Genomic DNA, 23,801 nt, shown 5'->3' with positions numbered 1-23,801 from the left:
ATTACGTAGTTGATCTAGAAGAACCTTTCTGTTTTTTGATTTTGCCGGGAAGCTGAAGGCATAGGCTACATCCTTGATCGCAATATGTTTCCTCTCCAGATGCCTCGCTATCTTTGAGTGTGGCTTTCTACAGTAAAGACAGTAGTGTCTTTTGTCCCATGAGCGTCTGCCATCCTTCCTTTTTGTGCAGGTTTTTATAGTTACACTTTTTACTTCGGTGTGTTCTTCATTCATTTTTCTTTTTACATACGTTTTGGGGTTTCCGTGTTTTTTTATTTTGCACTTGCCTGCTCTTTGATCTTTGTTTTCTGATGAATCTGTATCAAGAGTTTCTTCAGAGAGGATATCCAGGATATTCTCATCTGCATCACTGCCTGATGACTCAATCTGGGATGGGCTGTATTCTGCGTCTGATCCCTCATGGCTTGAAACTTCTGACTCAGGGGACTCACTCTCCTCATGATGACTGTCCAACTGTAAGCAAAACACATAAACACCAGAGAAAAAGTTGGTTCATACAAGTTCTACTATGAGCAAAAAGAGGGGTTTTATCTGCACGTCATAAGTTTAATTTAGGTGTAGGGTAGTATAAAAAGTAGCATAGAAAATTACTCTTAAAATGTGTGTTGCATGTAAACCACCATTGTTGATTAATGGGTACATAAAGCGCTCAAAATGTTTATCATTCTTAAAATATAAATAAAATGTCTCAAAATAGTTTTAAAATGTCGTTTTTTGGTATAAACCGTTTAATGCAATTCTGTTAAGACGTCACGTTGGGGAGGCGTTGTGGAATGTTAGCCTCAGCCTAGTCCCAGAACTATGGAAACTGACTGGGATGAGGAAGAGGTGGCAAGAACCAACAACATTTATGATGGCCCACAGCTGTATAATTTCGACCCCTTCAGGCCTGAGAGGGCGAATAAGGAATTGCCGAGAACTAATGGCCGTCAAAGCCAATTAAATGCATGGTATGAGGAGAATGAGTGGAGAGTTGGTGAAGTCTTAGTGCGCTTCGCTATCATTTAGCGCCGCAGCAATGAGCACTGGAGCTATTGTATGAATAGCAGTGCATACAATAATGTATGTTTAACGGTGCGTTCACACCAGACGCGGTCGGGCGACGGGATTACATACAAAGTCAATGCAAAGACGCGATTAGACGCGGATTCAAGTATCAAAATGTATCAGAACTTATTATATAGAGTCTATGATCAGAACCAATGTTTATTGTGACTGCAATTGGTGTCTAATCGCGATCGCTGGAATGCTATTCCTACCCGACCATAAGCATAATTATTTTGCTAAAACATTAGCATTGGGCCTTGTGCTATAGTAAATGTGCAGGCTGAACAAATATGCTATGAAAGAGGTAACTGTTTATCATTGAGCAACTACTGTTTTTAAATGACTGATTATTTTGTGTCAGTATTAAAGGGGATAGAGAATCAAAATCGTCTTTTTCCCGTTTTTGGTGTTAGTCCTGAGTCTCCCCGCTGTGGGGAGTACACACAAAGTGCCAGCAAGTGTCAGAACCTCTGTTTCAAGTTCTCCCCTTTTTTGAATAGCCCCCAGAATATCACCCAATCCGTTTTTGTGAAAAAGTGACGTCACTTTTTCAGCAATCGCACCCCCCGCACCCAAGTCCACAGCCACCCCTTTCAGACACGCCCCGTCGGCGAGAAACAGGAACAGCTGTGCCTTCCAAGGCTGTGAAAGCGGACTACGATCGTTACATATTCTTCCCCCGGAAAGCAATGTTCGCCATCAATGGCTTTTATTTATTTTTAACAGCATCCCCAGTACATACAACCGCCGACTTTTCCTTTGCTCTGCGCATTTCACGGAGGACAGTTTCACAAAGCTTGCACGATTCCGAGCAGCAGAGTAGATGGTCAGTTCCGACAGACACAGACACAGACTGCAGCGAGCTGTGGCTCCGCTGAGAAGGTGATCAGCTGCACGTCTCCAGGACTATGGGGCGAGTAGGTCGGATCACAGCTGACCCTTCTCACGCTGCACATGGACTATTTGCACCGCTCCCCTCGGGCAGGAGGCTTCGGTCCATTCGGACCAGAACCTCCCGTCACAAAAACAGTTTTTTCCCCCTTGCAGTTGGACTTATGAACACTTCATAATCACCTCATAACCTGCCCCAGTCACTTTACCATCATTAAAATTACACTAATGAAGCTGCACTGTTGTTGCTCTGTATATTGGATACTGTGTATTGTTGTACACACCTTGTACTTTTTATATTCATATATTTTTATTCTTTATTTTTTATTATTATATCCTATGTTACATGTTTGCACCTTACGCCGCAGCAAATTCCTAGTCAGTGAACACTGTTCACTAACAATGGCAATAAAATGGATTCTGATTCTGATGAGCTTTCTTTCCAGTCAGTGTATTACTCTATAGCTCTGTTTTCAGTGAGAGCAAGGGCAGCCAATCAAGCAACGGCAACCGAACAGCGCCAACACCTACCTGCATTTCATAATGAGGTTGCCAGATAAGCTCTGAAACGACGCCAATAAGGGCAAACGACGCATTCTAAACCCAGCATAGTAACAGCTGTTTCAGAGAGCCTTTTAGGGAGGTTCTGAGCCATTACAGACCCAACCAATTTTTTTTTGGGCTACATATCACATCACAGAACAAGGATTAATGCCCCATTCAACCATTCTCTATCACCTTTAAATAAAAGAGGAACATTGTATTGTATATATTTTTTTCAAACATGGCCTTAAAGTAACCTGAAAATGTTAGACAAGTTAGAGGCTAAGTTCGATAGTCAGACTGCAGGTTTCACTTGCCACTGGCCAAAGGCAAGCACTCTTGTTGAGTTCTGGACAAACTGACTCACAGACAATTTAGTTAATTAATCCAAAATTAATATTACATGGTAAGGAAGTATTCAACACATATGATGAGTAAGCCAGCGCACTATTTCGCTATAGCCCATATTAGAATAAGAAAAAAGCCAAAGGAAATACATACCAAATCTTCTTGTTCCTCCTTCTCCATCTGTAAAGTAAAATAAAATTCAATGCGCATGTGAAAAAAATGAACAAACTTATTATATTACAGTACAAAAGCTCTGCTGTAAATTATGCTTTTACAAAACTCATTATGTACTTTTTAGACCCTGTCAAAAATATGTTAATGTAAATGCATGTTTATTACTTAGGTCATAGTTAAAGGTGGTGTTGTACTCGACTACATTATACTGAGAGCTGTTTCTATATCTCTCCTCCCTATTTACACACACATGAAAATTGTATTATACATATGTATACTGAATATAATGCAGTCCAATCATGCACTATCACTAACTATAGCCTCAGTAGTACATATATACTTAGCAAAATGCTAACTTAGTGTCCAGAGTGTGCTCAAACTCTTAAGATGCTAATGTTAAAAGTTAGTTATTAATTAGGAACACTGTTTTAGTGAGTCATTTTACTAACACTACCATTAACCCCTTAAAGCCTGAATTTATATAGCTGTATATAAAAAAAATACAGCTATATGTGTTTTAGCCTTTAAGTAGATGGTAAATAATGCTGAGATTATTAATTTCACTTTTGCACAAAAAATAAATAGAATTTTTTGTATGTTGCAAATTTGCAAACAGGCATCCTGGTCAATTTGGAGTCAACGGTTACTCCGGCTACGGTTTGTAGCATATATGCGACAATAGGCGTTATGGGGTTAAATAATATCACCATAAATGTGAATTTGCTATGTGTGAAATTGAGTTTCATCTAAATAGTCCTACAAATTAGTTTAAATTAAAGGAGAACTCCGGCCTTTGAAGCGCAATTCCATTGCTAGAGGTTGTCAAATACTGACAGTAGGACACAGAGAGGTGCAAATCGGCGCTCCCTGTGTGGAGATAGCGCTGTTCGCATAGCGTGTCATGCGAGGCTAATACGTGGTGGCTAAGGGGCAAGCGCTAACCCTTCCACGTAAAACAACAACTTGCACACTGCAGAAACGTTACACCACTTTATAAACCATCCGACAATAAAGTCACAAGCCTTACCATCAAAACTATATGCATGGTTCTCACATTACTGGCATGGGGACGTTACAAAACAACTTTATAAACAGCATGTAACTCACCGGCTGGTTGTAGGCTCGCGCATGTGAAAGCCCAAAAGAGTCGATGGACAATACTCCCATATACAAAGCAATTATCTTCTCTAGAAAAACTGAGTTCAAGTATTTAAAACATTACAACAATACATGCCCAGTAATATTGTTGTAATGTTTTAAATACTTGAACGCAAGTTGTTGTTTTACGTGGAAGATTTAGCTCTTGCCCCTTAGCCACCACGTATTAGCCTCGCATGACATGCTGAGCGAACAGCGCTATCTCCACACAGGGAACGGAGATTTGCACCTGTCTGTGTCCTACTATCAGTATTTCACAACCTCTAGCAATGGAAATGCGCTTCAAATGCCCAGGAGTTTTCCTTTAAAATTATTAGCAAAGATTAAATTCCACAGATGTAACATATTTTACATTAATCACATAACATTACAATAACTGAGACTAATTCTGCCCCCTTACATGCTAACGTTAGCTTCATAGCCTTATTCTGACAAAGTTAGCTTACAGTTTCACAAAGGCTGGAGAATGTGCCTGTTTTACAAACAACAAATAGCCTAACCTTGCTTGATATAATATTAAAAATATCTTACCTGGAGCTGTAATTGGTTATTCTCCTCTTTTTCTTTCTCGTTGTGTCTCCTTTCACATCGGTTGTGATGCTCCCTCAGTCTCTCCAACCTGCGCTGATGTGAGCACATGTCTCTCTGATGATTGACTTCTCTGATGATTGAGTACTCTGATGATGCGTTCAGGTGCGCAGGGAAATTGACATGAGGGTCTCTCATGATGGAGGGATTTCTTACAAAACGTTTCAAAATACTATTAATTAAGTTAATCACTGGAAATCACTAACCCAATTAATTTTAGGGAGAGTTTACTTACACTCTTACACATAGTTTAAAACACTGTAACAGAATATTATTAAGTCAGGTTCAGTAAAACAGTAATTTTCATATCCCTTGAATGCAGCATTAGTTTTACTGAAGTGTTGAGGTGCAGGTGCTTGTTGGGCCTCGCCCATCCCCCCCCCTCACTGTCTCCCCTGTCCCTTATTTATATATAAATATATACAATTCCCCTGGATGCTTTTAGCTGATATCTCCACTTGTGAGTGGAGTTAGGGGACACATGACACATCAAATAACATCTACAGATCATTTTGAGTTGAATGGTACTAGTATTGACCGTCTGCCGTATGGGGAAATGGGAGGGGGAATGAAAAACCTTAACGGAAGGTTTTGTCCCGTTTTAAGCTGTGACCTTTGACCTTAGGGGCACCAAAGGGGTCAAACAACATGTACTCTGTGAGCCGGTTCTATCGAGACCATGCTCAAAGACCTCCGACCTTCCTGTGGGCCGTGAGATGCGTATGTGCTTGTGAGCATTTCACGTTGGATACTTATGATGATTCTCCAGATCTGCTTTATCCCTACAACATCATGTCATATGAACGTTCAGAACTTAAAAGATTTTATTTTAAGTGAAATATTGCCATATTGGAATATTAGTCTGATTTTCTATCCTTAAACCTGCAGTGTGGATAATGCATGTTCAGCTAGTTAACTTATCAGTGGCTCTTGGCTACTTAACAGTTTTCACCAACGTTAGATATTTTGGCGAATTCATTGAGTAGAAATACTGTATATCAAAACCGTGTAAGTGAGCACTTTAAGGCCTGGTACCATGTGGTTTGTTGTTGATTTTGGCATAATATGGTTACATGCAAGGAAGGATGAGCCATTTGGGTGCCTCGACATTGCTAGGTTAGCACTAGCGGCATTCTCGCCGATGAAGCCAGATATCAGAGCAGCTGTTTTCGACTGACATTGTGTCATAAAAGCTGTAAGGTAAAAACGTCCTAAAACCAGAGACACTTATGAAGGAGAAAGTACAATTTGACATGTTGATTGTTTAGCGACAGCTCGAAACTCCTTGCAACGAGTTTGATTCACATGCCGCAACTCCTCAACCACTGTCTCGTCATGAATGTTGAGTTTGAATTGGCCTGAGCATAATTGCAACTGACACCATCCATCCATTATCTTCCGCTGGTCCGGGGATCGGGTCGCGGGGGCAGCAGCTTGAGCAGAGAGACCCAGACGTCCCTGTCCCCGGCCACTTCCTCCAGCTCTTCTGGGGGGACCCCGAGGCGTTCCCAGGCCAGCCGAGAAACATAGTCTCTCCAACGTGTCCTGGGTCTTCCCCGGGGCCTCCTCCCAGTGGGACGGGCCCGGAACACCTCACCGGGGAGGCGTCCAGGAGGCATCCTAACCAGATGCCCGAGCCACCTCATCTGACTCCTCTCGATGCGGAGGAGCAGCGGTTCTACTCCGAGCCCCTCCCGGATGACCGAGCTTCTCACCCTATCTCTAAGGGAGAGCCCAGACACCCTGCGGAGGAAACTCATTTCGGCCGCTTGTATTCGCGATCTCGTTCTTTCGGTCACTACCCACAGCTCGTGACCAGAGGTGAGGGTAGGAACATAGATTGACCGGTAAATCGAGAGCTTCGCCTTCTGGCTCAGCTCCTTCTTCACCACGACGGGCCGGTGCAGAGCCCGCATCACTGCAGACGCCGCACCGATCCGTCTGTCAAGCTCCTGTTCCATTCGTCCCTCACTCGTGAACAAGACCCCGAGATACTTGAACTCCTCCACTTGGGGAAGGATCTCATTCCCGACCTGGAGAGAGCAACTGACACCCATTCTACAAAATGTACAATCATGTTTGACGTGGTTATTGTTGTTAGGCGTCTTGTCCTGTGTTAACTGTAACCAGTCCAGCGTGTAGGGCTACCACAGCATGTTATAGATAGATAGATAGATAGATAGATAGATAGATAGATAGATAGATAGATAGATAGATAGATAGATAGATAGAGTAATGTATTTATCTATCTTTCTCTTTCTATCTATCAATTATGGGACACAATTCTATTGTATAGTAACTTAAGACTTTTTTGAATATGTATATATTTTTCTTTCATTTCTTGTCATTAGCTGTGTCTGATTGCTGGCTGACACATAAGGAGGCTTAATGCAATGTGAAAAAATAATTTTCTGTTAATGTGTCACACTGGATTGGATGAGGTTATTTTGTATGTAAAGACCTGCACTCATTGATAGATTTAAAATGACTGCATTTGTAAGATACAGTAGTTTGTTGTGGTTGAATAGAAACAGATGACTTACAGATTCTTTTTCCCCTATGTTGTAGGTACTTGGAGTACAAATATCTGCATTGTTCTGTCTGTAGTTGAAATAATACCTTCTTAAATTGAATTTAAAATGGGACTGAACCTCTTACCCCAGTATGCTGCTTTTATTCAATTGATGCAAGTTATGGTGTAACACTAGTTCACTAGCTGTTGTTTTTTTTGTTTTTTTGGTCTCGGTCTCGGTCTTGTCGCGACTTTGTCTTGGTCTTGACTCAGTCTGTCTTGGCCTTGGTCTCGTCTTGGTCTCAGTCTTGATACGATCTGGTCTTGGTAGTGCCTTGGTCTCGGTTTAGGCGGTCTTGACTACAAGTCTAATTAGCAGTAGTGTTGTTATATTATTATTAGACTAATTATAAAAAATGGAAGTAGTAGCAATAGTATTCTGTTTTGTAATACCACCTAAAGAAAATTGTAGTATTGGCAGTATTATGATTATTTTATACTAATTGTAAAAATAAATAAATAAATAAAAATTATTATTATTATAATAAACAAAACTAATGCTACCACTAATATTTCTTAAATAATTATAAATAAAAATACTTCAACTTCCTACATTTTCCACTTATATAATTATTATAATAATTATTAATTATTATTATAATAATTATTACACGTCCCTCTCCTCCCTCCTGCCAGCCAGACCTTTCTCCTTCAGTCACAGCGCTGCCCATCCTCCACCTGTGGCTGCGGGGGAACTCCCCCTCCCCTCGATGGGCCATTAATTAAGGCTCTGCTGTGCAGCGCACTGTGCACCACAATATCAGCACTTCTCAGCCCTGACTCTCAAACCTGTTTGCAGGCTGTAAACTTGCATTTAAATTAAAGAATCACATTTATCTGCACAAAGTAGTAACACCACAATGTTTAAAATCTGTTAAATCCTGCATTGTTATTTTTTCAAGGTTAAAAAATCAAGTGTTAAACGTAAATTACTTAATTAATTAATCAGAATAAACCCTAATTGTATTTTATTCTGTTTTAGCATTGCATTAATAATTTTATATTATGTTTGTTTTTTCTGTGTTTCATATGGTAAAGACTGGTTAAGAACTGCCAAATTGCTCCTCAGGAATAATTATGTTTATTTGTGGATGAATTAAATCTTTCTTAAACACAACAAACTGAAAATACAACAAACTTCCTTTGTTGAGGACATACTGTACAATTATCTGGGATTTCCAGAGCATCATAAGCAGCCAGAAGTAGTAGCTAGAGCAATATTAGGTATCAGAAAATATAATCTTGAAGTTTAAGTAGGCTACCTTAAATCTTTTAATACAGTAAATCAGGCATCACCAAATGGCCGAGCTATGTCTGGACCTGGACCCAGTGATGGTTCAATCCCGACCTGAGACCAATATTTAACCCTCCTTTTTTCCTCCTGGGTCAAACTGACCCATTCATCTACTTCTCAACATATTTAATTTCTTCACAGAGGAACATTTTGAACCCAGATGCATGACTTAGAGACAGGAGTGAACCTTCATATAAACTTGTGGCCTAAAAATAAAAAATAATATAAATGAAAAAAACAAAAACAACCCCCCCCCCCCCGAAAAACAGGCTGATGCAAACTAATCAAAAATGTGGATTATACTGAGAGATAAATGATTTGGGCAGGCAGGGCATTATGCAGTACGGATCAGGCAGACAAAGAGGAAAAGCACTGGAGGAGGGTGGAGTCAGTACATGGTAGGGAACATAGCAGTTATGGATATTTATGACTGGATAGCATTGTGACAAAAGATAAAGGAAAGATTGAAAAGTGAAAAGAAAAGTGGTTATGACCATGTCCCGATCTACAACTGATGCTGATGGAGGGGCAATTATTTAGATTCATAGCCAATATACTGGAATCATTAAAGGTAGAGTCTGGAAGTTTGTTCGGTGCAGTGTGTAAACAAAATATTCAAACTGGATCCCTCCTCTCAGGGTTTAAGTGTGCAGCCTCCTGCCCTTGACTGTGCGGGCCACATGATGTTCAGGTTTTGAGAAACACTGTCTCATGCCACAGCCGCCGGAGTGCAGAGTGTGACGGTCCATCGGACCAGGACAGTGGAAGTGAGACTGAGACACCCTGTCTGCCTCAGCCATCTAATGTCTCGAGAAATGCAGTGTTGTGCTAGAACCACCTTCCGCCACAGAGGTGGAGGCTTCTCCACAGTTGAGGTCCATCATAAGACGACCAAGGTAAACGGGGCTTCTCGGTCTTGCTGAACTCCGCAGTCCTGCCACACCACAACTCAGGGAGACCGAGATGCCCGATCTACCTCAGCTGATGGATATGTGTTTATATTTTATTTAAGTTACTCTTAATATTCTTCATATTCATATTTATCTATTTATTTATTTTGGTACTGCTTTCATATATATATACTGTATATATATACACACAGAGAGTGTTCTGCCCTTCAGGCATTTAAGTTTAAATTGTATGCTTTTAATTTGGTTTACTTTCAGTTTCCTGTTGACTCTTATTTTGACATGTGTCTACTGAGCTAAACAGGAAGTAGTAAAATATATTAACTTGGCAGCTTTAATAACACGTCTGAAACAGCAGGCTGGTTAAACAGGCAGACAGTCAATATTCCAGAGAAAATGCATCCTACCCGTTGACTCCCAGCAGAAGCATCACTTGTATGTATTTCATCTCTTTTTCTGACTTAGTTAACTTTTAAGCATATGGTTTCATGTTGTTAAAGTAATGTTTATGAAGCTAGGAGGCTTAGCTAATTGCAGTGTTTTATTTTATTAAAGGATCCCCATTAGCTTGTGCCATAGCAGTTCGCTAGTCTTCCTGGGGTCCTAATTCAAAATACATCACATAATTTCAATTAAAAAACATACAGATATACATGCATTAAAAGTTCAAAAAGTCCTAGTAAAGTAAAATACATTCACAAAACAATTATAGCAAATAGTTCTAACATGAAGTGCTGCCACATTGCTTAAGTCCAGCTTTGAACACTTAATAAAACAATATAAAAATACAGACTATACAACTTGAGCCAACACCTATATTAACCATTCAAAAGATGCTCTCTTAATCTCTTTTTAAAGGATTTTTTGCATTTGTCTTGACGGTTATCCAGTGGCAATTCATTCCATGTCTCAATAGCTCTATAAAGCACAGTTCGTTTCAGTGAGTCACCCTTGCCCGCTTTCCTGGTGTCATATTTGTGAGCTGTATTACAAAACACTACTTGATGTATCAAAAACTCAGGTCTATGTGTTTTCATTATTTCATTAAGAAATGTTGATATGCTTAGGGCCAGCCTCTTCTCAACGCTGAGCCATGACAGTGTAGTGTGCATCTCATGAATTCTGGTTCTAGCAGAACATCCTCGGACAAGCCTAGCAGCTCTGTTTTGAACAACTTGTAGTTTTGCCAGATCCTTTTTTGAGGCTGAGGCCCACACCACTGAGCAGTAATCCAGATGAGATAAAATTAAAGATTTGCAGACTTGCTCCAGGATTTTAAATGGCACATATGGTGCACATTGTCTTGTGAAGTGAATACCACTGCCCATTTTATGAATGATTCCATCTATATGTTCAGACATTGACAGATGGTTGTCAATGATCATGCCCAGCAATTTCACCTTTCCCACTGGTTTTATGGGCTCTTTGGCCACATATAGTTCTAACTTTGGCTTAGTAGCCAGTTTGTGTCTAGACCCAAATAAAATACTCTTAGTTTTGGATATATTCAAGACAAGCTTATTCAATGTAATCCATGCATACACGGTTTCCAGTTCTCGGGATATTACTTCACCAAGTTCATCATAAGTGTTTGCAGCACAATACAATGTAGAATCATCAGCATACATTACCAGAGTAGCATTTTTTACTGCAGAGGGCAAATCATTTGTAAATATAGAGTTGAGTAACGGTCCAAGACAACTTCCTTGAGGCACACCACAAGTGATATTATTGATATTAGATAAGCTGCCATTGTAGCAAACTCTTTGTGTTCTAGCACATAGATAGGTTCTAATCAATGAAATGGCATGTTGTGTGAAGCCATAGGATATAAGCTTTCCAATCAGCAACTCATGATCAATAACATCAAAAGCAGCACTGAAGTCTAACATGACAGCAGCCACTACCTTAGAGTCATTTATCACATTTATCACAGTGTGCAGCATCACTTATGGTGATGCTGCACACTGTGATATCCTGATGCCTTGTGGTTGTTGATCAGCTGTCATGTGTCAATTAAGTATTGTAGCATAATAGTGGCCTTACTTTGGATTTGAAATGTGTATGTATTGTGGGACATATTTGTGTGGCTGCTGCATTTGTTTTATCAGCATACAATAGGCCTACATTTTTTAAAGAAGTGGGGGGTCGTTACTGTTGGCCCTGACTGAAACACCACCGCACACTATGGATAATCTGTATATCTGTTACTTGTGAAGATTAAATGAAGATGGCATGGCGCACAGCAAACATTAAATATATTAAACATAAAATTAAACATATTTTGGATGAGTGTCCTTTACAATAATGTAGACAAAGCTCTAAACCCCTATCAAATCATATTATAATGTATCAACATTATCTTTGCAGTGACTCAAGGGCGTCAATTTCGGTGGGGACGAGTACCTACCAGTTTTCGTTAAGATTAATTTTGTACCCACCACTTAAAAAAAAACATTGGCATTGAACCTAGCACTTCTGAAAACTCACTTCCGAATGCGTCTCCGTCCCCAGCAAATGCCGATGCAGTGACACTGATAAAGTGACGCAGAACAAATGATTGAGATTTTATTACTAAAAGTCAAATTTTTGCCCAAGATTATATTTCATTAATGTTGTAAAATGAGTCTGATAGCCAGCTTTGAGTGACTGGTTTTCTAGAATCTCCTCTGTTTGTTGTGAAACCAGATAGGGCAAAGAAACCTTTAATATGCTTAACATCTGTGTGACAGAGCTCTGGATATTATTTCTATTGCTATGTTAGATTTTTGCCACATTGGGTCCTATTGAAGGCCCAGGGTCCAGAGGCGTGGTTTGCCACTGCCTTTTGGATATGAAATGTCATCACTTCACTATTCTTTTTCAGACATTTCTTGAGAATAGATAAAAATATTTTCTATGGTGTTTCACAGACCTTGACCTTTGAGCTGTGTCCACCAAAATCTGTTCAATTCATCCTTGTGACTTAGCAGTCATTTCTTTCAGATTCTAAAAAAATGCCTAAAACTATTTCTGATATCACATTCATGAGTTACCTCTGACCTGAGAAAATCTACTCAGTTCATCCTTGAGTCTTAAGTGAAGTAGTTTCAGTTCTCCCACTTACATCTATCAGCACCTGAAAAATTAACCATGGTCAACATAACCTGTATGCTGCCGATTTTAGACTACGTATTTCTCTTGTATTTATTTAAAGCAGAAGTAAGCAGAATATTTGTGTTAATATGAGTCTTAAATATTGATATCTTCCCACAGCAATCACCTCTATAGAGTGTTAGCAGGGTAGTAAAATTAGTCTGTCTGTTCTGACAAGCTGTAATATCACATGTACATTACACACAAGTCAGCTTTATGAAGCAGAGGTCAAGTAAAATATAAAATAGCACAATTAAAGTAGATTTCAGGCAGGGTCTATGAACCTTTTTCACTGTGAATTTAATGTAATGACAAATTATGACCCAAGAAAACAAATAATTAATTTTTAAATATCACAAAAATACAAAAATAAAATAAAATTAAATATAATATAGTTTATTTGACTTAAAAACACCTGGAAATGGTAATTTCTTTAATAATAATTAAATAATTAAAAACCACCCTTGGGGGGCGATAGAGAGTGTTGTATTCAGACTGAGTACACACACGTGGGTTTGTCATTTTTTTCTCAGTTTTGCATTTTTTTGAGGACCTCTCTGAAACTTTGAGAGAAGCATATATACAGCCTCTAGAAGCCATTACAGTGAAAATCTAGTGAGGACCGGCCTAAATGTCCTCACTTTCCAAAATGGTCCTCACTCAAAAGGTTAATAACCCTAGGTGGTTCTCACAAAGATAGCTGTGCAAACACACACACACACACACACACACACACACACACACACACACACACACACACACACGCACACACACCCTCCAAAAGAGCTCACCGGAACAATTAGCCCTTAATATGCATGCACGCATGCATACTAGCACTCAAACAGTAAATTCAACACGCTGTGCATAGAGCTTGGCTTTCTTAACACACACATCCTTGAGATTCGCACAGACAAATTTGCGAGCTACTGCGTGGGAAGACGAATAGCCAGCAAGAGACGGAGAGAATGGGGATAATCGGAAGGCACGGACGAAGGAGGAGCAGCGAGTGGTTAAAGGATGTGTAATGTCTGCTGCCGAGGTTATTGGACAAAATGAGCTCCAGGGCTTTTGTTGCGGTCCGACAAGCTATTTATCTATTCATAATCATTATGCAATAGGTAAAAAATGTGAGGGAAAAATGCAAAGAGCACAGCACTTCTATTTCCCTGCTTCTGCAAAGAGCCACTACGAAGGCAATTACTGCAGCTTATTTCTAAAGGTGTTCCAAAAGAGTTTGGATTGTCAAAAGAAAAGATTGTGATTCATCTGTTATCAAACTTTTCACATGAATTAAGGAGGGATGGATTCATTTCATTGCAGTCATTTTAACCCTGCACTTATTTACATACTGTACCCACGTACAACCCCTATTGTACTTAATGAATTCAAATAAAATGGATCTGAATCTAATGCAGTTTCATTCAGTTCTCTTCTGGTGACACGAACACATGTAATTTAACTTAATTCATATACTTTCGAAGATGAAACTAACACAGATGATACAAATACATCACGGTGCAGGTTTCGCAGTAAACTGAGTTTTAAAAACTGTGTAATCAGAGGATTTTCAGTACAAAGCAGCCATCATCATTCCAAAGAGTTTTCTATAACTGTAAACATGTAACTCATGAGGCAACCGGGGCGCAATACACCAAACTAAAGTCCTGGTGTCGGCATTTTCCTCTCTGCCTGTTGTGGATTACTGAATAAAATCGGAAGTTTGTTCAATTGCACAGACCAACCTGAAAGACTCTGTGTGCGGGCATTCTGGCACAGCTGTGTGCATGTGAGTACTCACCGAGGAGGCCATAGCATTGGATGGACCTGTTTGTGTCGGCATGTTAGGGCTCTTTGGAATTCCAATCATGTTGGAAAGTTCACCTCTCCCACAAATGCTAGCAGAAACAGCAACTCGCACATTATCGCACTGACGCTCCTGTGTGGTGGCTTTCTTACCTTGAGGGGGTGATGGGAGTCAAGTCCTTCCCCATGGTCTGGATGACGCGACGGCCCCACACCCACAGGCCGGCACAGATGCCTATACCACCGTAAAACAGCAGCCATATGGGAGTGGCAGCATCCTGCATCACGCCTCCCTGGTCGTAAATCATCCACAGCGCCACCAGGGGTCCAATGGCATTACTGCAAAGATGGGAAAACGGATACTAAACTCTTAACTATTCTAGTATCTATGCTACAGTTTAAAGTGGATTTATGATGAAGTAGTGGGGGGGGGGGGTCCTGTATTATGATATGTGGTTCCTGCAGGTGGACATCTCTCACCTCACGTCATTGCCTCCGTGGGCGAAGGAGCCGAAGCAGGCGGTGAGGATCTGCAGGAAGTGGAAGAGCAGAAACACTTCCGACTTGTCCTTTTCCTCATGATCCTCCTCTGCCAAGTCGTCCAGAGGCAAGGGAGCTGGAGCTCCTTCTTCCTCCACCCCCTCCAGCTCAGTGGCCAGCTTCATCTCCACCCCGCCTTCCTCTGCTTCGATCTCAGCCTCGGCAACAGCGTTACAGTATGACGAGTAGCTGTCATAGCGGATCCGCTTTTTGGAGTAAGACACGCTGTTGCTCCTGCCGCCTCCCTCACCCACGAGCTTTTCGTTGTCGTCGCGGGATTCTGAACGTATGAGCGGCTGGACGGGCATGCCGCATATTGCTGCTGTGTAGCAGGTGTAGCTGTTGTTGCGGCGCAGCAGGCGGTAATTATTGTCAGGTGGGCCGGCGTTGGAGACCGTGCGCTCGTTATCATCCATGCGACCCAGGTGGATTTTGTGAAGCAGGTCTTTATACAGACCAGAGTCTTTGTGCACGGTGTGGTACACCTGGCCGTCGCTGCGCATGTGCCCATCGAAGCTAAAACTGCCATTAGAGACGGGAGACTTGAGGGAGCCATTGGTCATCGAGTGGGTCCGACCTATGAAGGAAAAGATTCAAATGAGCTTCAGCTGCCACAGAAACGATTTATTTAGTTATAGACTGGCAAATGTAACAGCAGTGGCATGTTTTTGTTTTTTTTCCACTTTTACCGTACACCCTGCCGTTTGGCAGGACCGTGCCTCCGTTGGCCATGTTCGTGAGCTCCCCACTGAAGTCGCGGGTGCCCCGGTCACTGCTGCCCCCGGTGAGCGGCAGCACAGCCTCATCGGTGCCCTTTGCCCCTGGCAGCTCTTTAAAGACGGGGCTCTCTTCCTCCTCTTCAGGGATCTTATCCAGGCTCTCATCAGAGATCCTGGACAGAGCCTGCTCTTTCTTTAAACGACCTGAAGGAAATCCAGCCGTTAATGAGTCTCGTCAAAGACAAAATGTCTCCTAGAAATGCACTGTTTAAACCAACGATAACAGTGCCACTGCTGTATGAACATGAGTGGGTGAAACAAAGCGTTTCAAACATTGGTACTAAGAAAAGTTAACTGGATGATTTCCAGGTTGAGCAAGCTGATGAATTCAAGTCACAAGGGAAGTCAATAAGAATAGTAAACAGACTTGTCAAAGCACAGAGAGAAACTACACAGAAGCATTCCTGAAACACATACAACCATCAGCTGATCCAAACTAATCCTACAGCTGATACCCTGGATGCCCCGTCACTCCTCAGGAACACAAACAGTCTCAGCCATCACGTTTCATTTTGAAGGATGGGATAATATCCAGATTAGGGCGATAATGTCGCAGATAATCCTGAAAGGCATTCCGAAGTTATGACATGTTAAGCAACAGGTCAAGTCGACCTTAACGCCTGGGTAACGTCGAAAGAAAAAAGACAATCTATTTTAAGCCAGTACTTGGACAACAATGCTTCACTTGGTTAACGAGTCCCAGAGTGTTTTAGATCAACCCTGGAGTACAAAGAGTTATTTTGGTTAGTCAGTTTGAGTGAGTAAAAGTTCTTATCGAATCGAACTAATTTTTCAAACAAATCTTTCCAGTGTCTTCATTTTCTGTGTGGTGAGTTTTATAGAGTCCACCTGCTTTGCTGTGGGCTGGTTTTCCCATTAGGGGATTCTAACTCGGAATTGAAAGCTTTTTACACTGCAGGGCAGTGATCTTAACCCTTTTCATCAGTCCTTAGAGGGAAAAAAATATTTAAAAGTAACTGGAGCACAAGAGAGTTGGCAGGGGTTTTCTGGTGGCTTCGGTGGCTCTGGAAGAGACCAACAGGATGTTTGTCAGGGCACAGAGTGTGCAGGCAGGGGCTGTGGGTATGTTGTAAAGCCCAAGTCCGTCAGAGTGCTCAGCTTTCAGACACCGTGAGAAAGACAGGACACAGACACGTGTACTTACTTGCTATTTTTCTCCTCATCCAAGGACAGACGAATATCCAGACCAGAGCTGCACAGACGAGCGACCCGGCCAAAGTGATGAGAAAGATGGCCCACACCGGTAACATCTCTATCCCGAGCACTAGGGTTCATAAACACGCACGCACACGGGTAAAGATCTCAGCTGGGAAGCAGTTTCAAATGAGACAATTTCATCATCTCATCAGCTGAATAAACCCCGATGAAAATTCTGCCGGGAACAACCGTCACCCAGGACTTACACGGGGCTCCAGTGTACATGATGGAGAATGTGTTGATGCCGATGGTGCAGGCGTAGAAGACGGGCAGCGCTCGCAGGCCATTTGGGACAGAATCATCCTGCGCAGAAAACCCACAGATGGATTTTAACCAGAGTGTCTAACAAGATCCTTTAGAAGCAAACACGTGTGTGTGAAAATAATTGCAATTAATCATCTAGTTTAGTTTGTGTACAATAAGTATTCTGTTCACCGATTATGCATATTGAAATATAATGGTGTAGCATGTCAATATAAACCAAAACCAAAAATAAATAAAATGAGCTTCAATTCCCCCGTGCAATTATGTATGAACAAGTCCACATGACAGACTTGTTCATACATAATTCTGCAGTGGCGACCTCACCATGATCTACGACAGTGTTCTCCTCCTCGTCTGCCAGAGATTGTCCGTTACATAACAACAGATCTGTGTGTGTTGCCAAATCAAATGGATTTTATCTGCGCTGAAGTTCTTTGGACAAGTTATGTGGACATATAAGCGTATGTTTAACTTTTAGTACTTAAACGCAGATCGAAAGTTCCCTCTGCACACGGAGAGTACAGCACAACCCTCTTTGGTGCTGTGCCAAATCATACATTCACACCATACTTCAACTACTACATTTCATGGTAAAGCAGTCAAACATATTCAAGATTGAAATGCTAACTGGAAGTTAATCAATAAAACAACAAATTTAACATTCAGCTGTATTTTGTGTGATGGTGATGGACTATTTAAGTGATGTTTTCCCACCTTGTTGAGAATGAAATGCCTGATGAGCATGAAGAGGAGTCCAGACATGAGTCCAGAGAGCAAAGGGGAGATGAACCAAGAAGACACTGGAAGAGGAAATTAAAGATACTATTAAGAAAATAAAACCCAACATAAATGACTCCTGTTTTTATGAACCAGAGCTCTTCAGTTCTGCACTCTCTAAAGTGACACGGATGAGGTCTGAGCTTTTAGTTTCTTCTTCAGATAGCTGAGATGAAACAAGATTCTGCTGGAATGCAAAGCAAGCCTTACTTGCTTTGTGCTGGCTAAAAGAAGCTTTAATGAGGCAGAAATTGGTTTCATCCGGCTCTTCTGAAATAAATTACTTGCTGTGCAAATGGAAAAGGAGCCAAGGGATTCATCCTATCTAACAACCAAATCTGATTATTACCTTTCAGGTTCTTATTTAGCTAATGTCCAACTACCTCAGAGGAGCTGTTCAGGAATGAACTCAATTAAAGGCGTTTTTAATATATATTAGTACCAGCATATTAGATGATATGTTCTCCTACAGTTATTACCAATTTTAACAAGTTGCATCCACTGTACGCCCCTTGTACCGATGGCCACCATGGAGAAACCGATGGTGGCTCCAACAATGCAGTGAGTTCCAGAGATGGGCAGCCTGAGGAAGGAGGCGATTAGCTGCCAGACTGCTGACCCTGTGACCAAAACATACACGGAAAGCTCAGACAATTCTCATTTCAAACTACATTTAAAATGTACTTCTTTATTAAAAGAAAACAACAACCGTGTAAACCAGAGAGCACCACAGCGAGAAGCTTGTCCCCCCCTCTTTTGGGGGGGGACAAGCTCTATTGTTTTTTTGTTCTGCGCTGTTGAGGTTGTGTGGAGCTGTTGAAAGTCAGACTAAAACATGTTTGACTTTCACAGCGGACATGTTTTCTACGCGCTTTCTGATAGAGATAAACACTATAGCATCAGCCAATGCTATCACATGCTTTTAAATGTCACCTGAAAATAGATTTTGGCACTCATTGCAAAACTTTGCAAAGATAACTTTTACAGCATCTTTCACAACATTGAAAAAGAGACGTGAAATACAACAGATGTTATTTAAAACAGAAACTGCTCGAGTTACATCATTTATAAGGAGACACACAAAGAAAGAAAAAATAAAAGCTTTGTTTTCAGATTTTCAAATATGACGACCAACTGCTTTGTTGTAATTGTGTTATACCGTTGGCCAGAGACAGCCTCAGAAAACATAAGGGTTTTCTGCCCACTAAAACCTTTTTCTTTTAGCCTCTCAGTATCTGGTCTGAATGGGTTGAAAAAAATAAATAAATAAACCTGGGCTTTAGCAACCTATGGAGGTAATTCTGCCCTTCTTTTGGCCAACTACAACACATCTATAATACTAATAGCATATGAAACACTGTGCAAAACATTTAGACACTATTATGTAAGCAATCATTTGTATTAATCTATTAGAGTAAAAAGAAAACTTACCATCTTTTCAAGCAATCCCAGACTGACTGGATGATGCTGAGAGCAGAGCTCCATGGCGTTCAAATTGTAGCCATTTCATAGCAACTACGGCTGTCTGTAACCCTCCTTGTGTTATTGCCTGATGGTTAAGAATCTAAAGACCAAGTGGTGCTGAGCAATTTAGGCTAAATAAAAAGGAAAAAAAAATTCCCCAATAGCATGTTACCCTGAAGCACTTTGAATTGTTTTGTACATGAAATGTGCTATACAAGTAAATTTGATTTGATTTAATTTGATTTGATGGAAAAGGGTCATCAGCAGTTCAGCTGCTGCTTCTGTCATGTAAAAAAAAAATCTCTTGATATTTTCTTGGCTGCAATCAGGACACATTTGTTAAGTGGCAGTGCCACTTACGTAAAAGAGAACCAATTCAACAACAAGAATAAAAATTTGTCCAACTTACCAACCATGGCGCTAACCTCCCCAGCCATGAGCACAGGTACCGTTTCATTGTAGAGGCTGACGTCTATTATACCCTTCCGGATGGTCTCTCCCACTTTGGCCCCGAGCAGCATGGAGCCCAGCGTCTCAAAAATGGACGCCAGGAAACAGGCCTGCTTCAGAGTGACCACACCGGACCCCACTGCTGTGCCAAATGAATTAGCCACGTCATTGGCTCCCACCGAAAAGGCCAGGACGAAGGCAATGATGAAGCCAAGAATCACCATCCACAGATACGCATCCAAATCCATCTTGATATGATTTTATCGGAACAAACAAAAAAAAAAAGTAAATCAAATCTAGCTTAAATATTCTAAAAAATTAAAAAGAGAAGTGCTCCGTGCGATTTAGGTGGAGGACTTGCTAAGTCCACTCCTTTTCTTCGTCCCCTGGTTGGAAAGAGTTCGAGGGGAGAATCACAGCCGCTAACTAAGCGTTTGAAGCTCAGTCCAAAGATTGGAGACTAGTGATGGTGGGAGCAGAGAGCATTCCATAGCTTAGTGTGAGGCAGCCTGTCTGCACGGTCTTTCACCTGCCAGAGACAAAAGAGAGGAGACAGAGAAACAGATTAGTGTCATAAGCCATGATTACCCAGCTACTATCTGACAACACCTCCGTGTGACTTCCTCAGAAAACCTAAAAACTAAGGAGGGGCGAAGGACCACGAAAAGAGGAGGATGGCTTGTGAGAGCAGGAGATAAAAGTTAAGAGAAAGAAAGAAAGAAAAAAAAAAAAAGTCAGGATGATGATGCAGAATTGACTTTGATGATACAGCCAGAGGACTCCAGTGGTGAAAGCTGAGGATATCTCTGATAGCCCCAATAGGAAATCACAGTCTTCACCTCAAATAAATCAAATCGGACCATTCAGGAAGCTTGCCGTCAGCACTGAAACAATGAAAAGCCCACAGCGTGCTGAAGGAGATGTAAGCAATGCTTCCCACATTAGAAAAGTCTTGCAGACAGTCCGAGGGCAGCCGACATGCAGAAAAAAACAAAACAACAACCCTGCTTTTCCTTTTTTAAACCACAGGTTTTGCCAAGCCTTCTTTCTAAATCAGGAAAAGCCTTAGACAAGGAATTTCTCATTTACGGAGTTTCAATTTTAGACGAGCAGACTATCTCAACATCTATTACTTTCATCTGGCACAGAGATGCCAACAGAGATAATGGAGAGAATTACAAAGGATATTAAATGCTTTAACATTGTGCCTGAAAGCAATTTGATCAAGCTGATCTAATTAAACCAGAAATGTTAACACAGGGACCATCTCACAGACGGACTTGTGGCTGTTTGCCTGGTACATTACGTCGCAGCCACCCCGCTAATCTTTGCTCTTTCGGCCTCAGCATGGCTGCAGCAGCGCTCACCGACTGACAGTCAGAAGTTACACAACAGTTTTGTAACAAGAATTTGAGCACAAGTTCAAAACAGCATGGAAGGCTTTGGTGCAGCACAAGAAAGAAAAACTTTGGCGCATGGATATTTAGTTCAGACTGCAATGCAGTAAGAGCATCAGCAGTGGAGTTTTACTGCTGCTCGAGGTGCGGACAATTCACAAAACTCCAGACGGCAACTTTTTAGGCACTTTGTTGGCATTTTGTGACGCAGTGAGCACAGCGCAGCGGTGTGGCTTGGGAACAGGTTCAGAGGTGGGTGCCGTGTGTCGAAAGAAGCACGAGGAGGACGCAAGAATTAGTGTGTGTGCGTGCGTGCGTGCGTGTGTGTGTGAGAGCACGTGTTTTGAGTTAGAGTGAAAAACAGGAGAGTTGAGACGAGCTTGTTGGCGTCATAACGCTGCACATGTTGTCATCTGCGTTCAGTCAGTGAGCAGCCTTCTGTCGGCCCTTTGAACTATCGGTTCATTTTAAAAAACAAAAGATCATTTAGACCCTGCTCTTCCAATATGAAATTAAATCAAATGAAAAAAATACTGTATTTTATTTTTATATATCTTTTTGTATTACAGTCGCCAGTTTTGGTGAGGATATGATGCAGAATCAGCAGGTGAACATGAAGTTTATCAGGTAAAGACAGAAAAGTAGTGCATTTCTTGTTCAGATCTGTGTGGCAAAAGCACCTTAAACATTAAACACTAAGTGCAACGGCTGCGTAATGCATACACCAGGAAGTCAATATCTGTACATTCCACTGCATTGTATAGTGGGAGCTGGCATTTACAATATTTCCGTGAATAAACCGAGTTCAACTGAATATCTGCGGACATATTCCCTACTAACAGTTTGAACTTTAGGATTTTTTCTTCCTCCTGACAAAGCCTCACTCTGAAACAGTTTTCCTTTTAAATGAAACGTCTGAAAAGTGTCCGTTTATAACAACTTAATTCATTCATGAGTGATGCAAAAAAGTGAACATGTTGCAATAAAGAATGTTTCTGCTGGTGCTCCTTAGGAGCAGCCGTGATACCAGTGGAAAAGTAGTAAACAGCACCCCCCCCCCATAAAAAGCCCTTTTGTGGGTCAGATAAAACCGATGATGCGGTAGAGAGGAAAACTCACTGAAATTCTTTAAAAACAACTTAAAATAGAATCACAGCTGCATTCAGGATTTTACTCTTCGGGTGTAAATTACTAAACTGCGACAATAAAGCCCATTCAGTCCACTTCTTATAACCCATCCCCAAAGTGGCAAATAAAAAGCTGCATCTAATTACACAAATGTAAATGCTAACCTTTGAAAACACATTTATCCAAAAGGTTCTCAAATTAGAGTGGGCTAAACTGAAGGGTAAATGCTGAACAACAAAACCTTTCCTAGTTTAAGCTTACTCCTCATATATTATGTCCCCGGACTACACGGACAAAAAAACCCCAAACAAAACAAAGACATATCAACTAGTCATGACAATGATTTCTTTTTTCCTTGTCCCATACGGGGCTCCAGCTATGCGCTACTTATGTTTGCCTGATATAACCTGTTCCCATCAGATCAGCTGGAAGCAACAGGTAGACGGCTTCCTATGTCACCGGAGAGTTTCATAAGGCCTGTTTTCACCACCAAACAAAAAAAAAAAAAAAAAAAAAACAAGGTCGAAAAGCTTCAGCCCACCAACAACGAAGCATCTGTTGGTCTTTTAAAAACCCACACCACAAACAACTTTGTTTGGATTCCATCTCCCCTTTTCTTTTGTCTATGCAACATAATCAAAGTCATTTCATGGGAGTTAATGACAGCACATTTCCTTCTATGGTTAACCCAGTTGTTAATGGGGAGCATTAAATGTAAACAGCACGAAGGCCAAACTAGTACATTCTCTCTGCATGAAGCGACTGTGTGCTCCTCATCTCGTGGGGGCAGGCCGCTCCTTTGTAAACAGCCCCCAGCCAGTTATGACTCCCTCCTCCCGACCAAGAGCTCCATCTGGAACAGTTGAGTTCAGTCACAGCCATCCCTTTATCCTTTGTTGAACCGTAACAACATACAGAAAAAAGGTGAAATCGTGATCGACACGAGACACTGAAGTGAATCACATTCAATGTTAGGATAAAAAGGATTTAAATGTCCTTGCTGTTACGTAAAAGATGCCATTCATTTAAAAAAAAAAAAGGATGAAATGTCAAAGGTATTCAATACGAGTAGAAACCTTGAAAAACTTTGGTTCATAAAGACTGTAGCAAAAAAAAAAAAAACACATTCAAAGTTTTATTTTTTACTCCTACGTTGATATTACATTTTTTTAATTAATCATCAACTTCTGCAGCGCTTTGGTGAAGTTCTCCAGAAATAAATATGCTTTACAGCCGACCGACAGGAGGCTGTATAAACGTTCAAGTTGGAGACTACGCCGCCACAAGGGGACCAAACCGCTC

At 41.1% G+C, this 23,801-nt stretch overlaps 1 protein-coding gene across 6 annotated transcripts in view; it reads right to left on the bottom strand.

Moving 5' to 3' along the window:
• The window catches only part of slc20a2 (solute carrier family 20 member 2), a 63,786-nt gene that overhangs the window by 17,545 nt on the left and 22,440 nt on the right, over positions 1-23,801 (bottom strand). For all 6 annotated transcript variants that reach the window (XM_075467526.1, XM_075467522.1, XM_075467521.1 and 3 more), the window contains 8 exons: positions 19,934-20,503; positions 18,540-18,680; positions 17,998-18,083; positions 17,226-17,322; positions 16,967-17,086; positions 15,712-15,945; positions 14,963-15,599; positions 14,636-14,821 (listed from right to left, as the gene is read on the bottom strand). In XM_075467526.1, the coding sequence (XP_075323641.1) occupies positions 14,636-14,821; positions 14,963-15,599; positions 15,712-15,945; positions 16,967-17,086; positions 17,226-17,322; positions 17,998-18,083; positions 18,540-18,680; positions 19,934-20,222 (1,790 nt within the window). In that variant the 5' untranslated portion in view covers positions 20,223-20,503. The remainder of the gene's footprint in view (positions 1-14,635; positions 14,822-14,962; positions 15,600-15,711; positions 15,946-16,966; positions 17,087-17,225; positions 17,323-17,997; positions 18,084-18,539; positions 18,681-19,933; positions 20,504-23,801) is intronic.

Source organism: Odontesthes bonariensis, chromosome 6 (assembly GCF_027942865.1).
Source record: "Odontesthes bonariensis isolate fOdoBon6 chromosome 6, fOdoBon6.hap1, whole genome shotgun sequence".
NCBI lineage: Eukaryota > Metazoa > Chordata > Actinopteri > Atheriniformes > Atherinopsidae > Odontesthes > Odontesthes bonariensis.
This window is presented reverse-complemented; position numbering and strand designations above follow the sequence as displayed.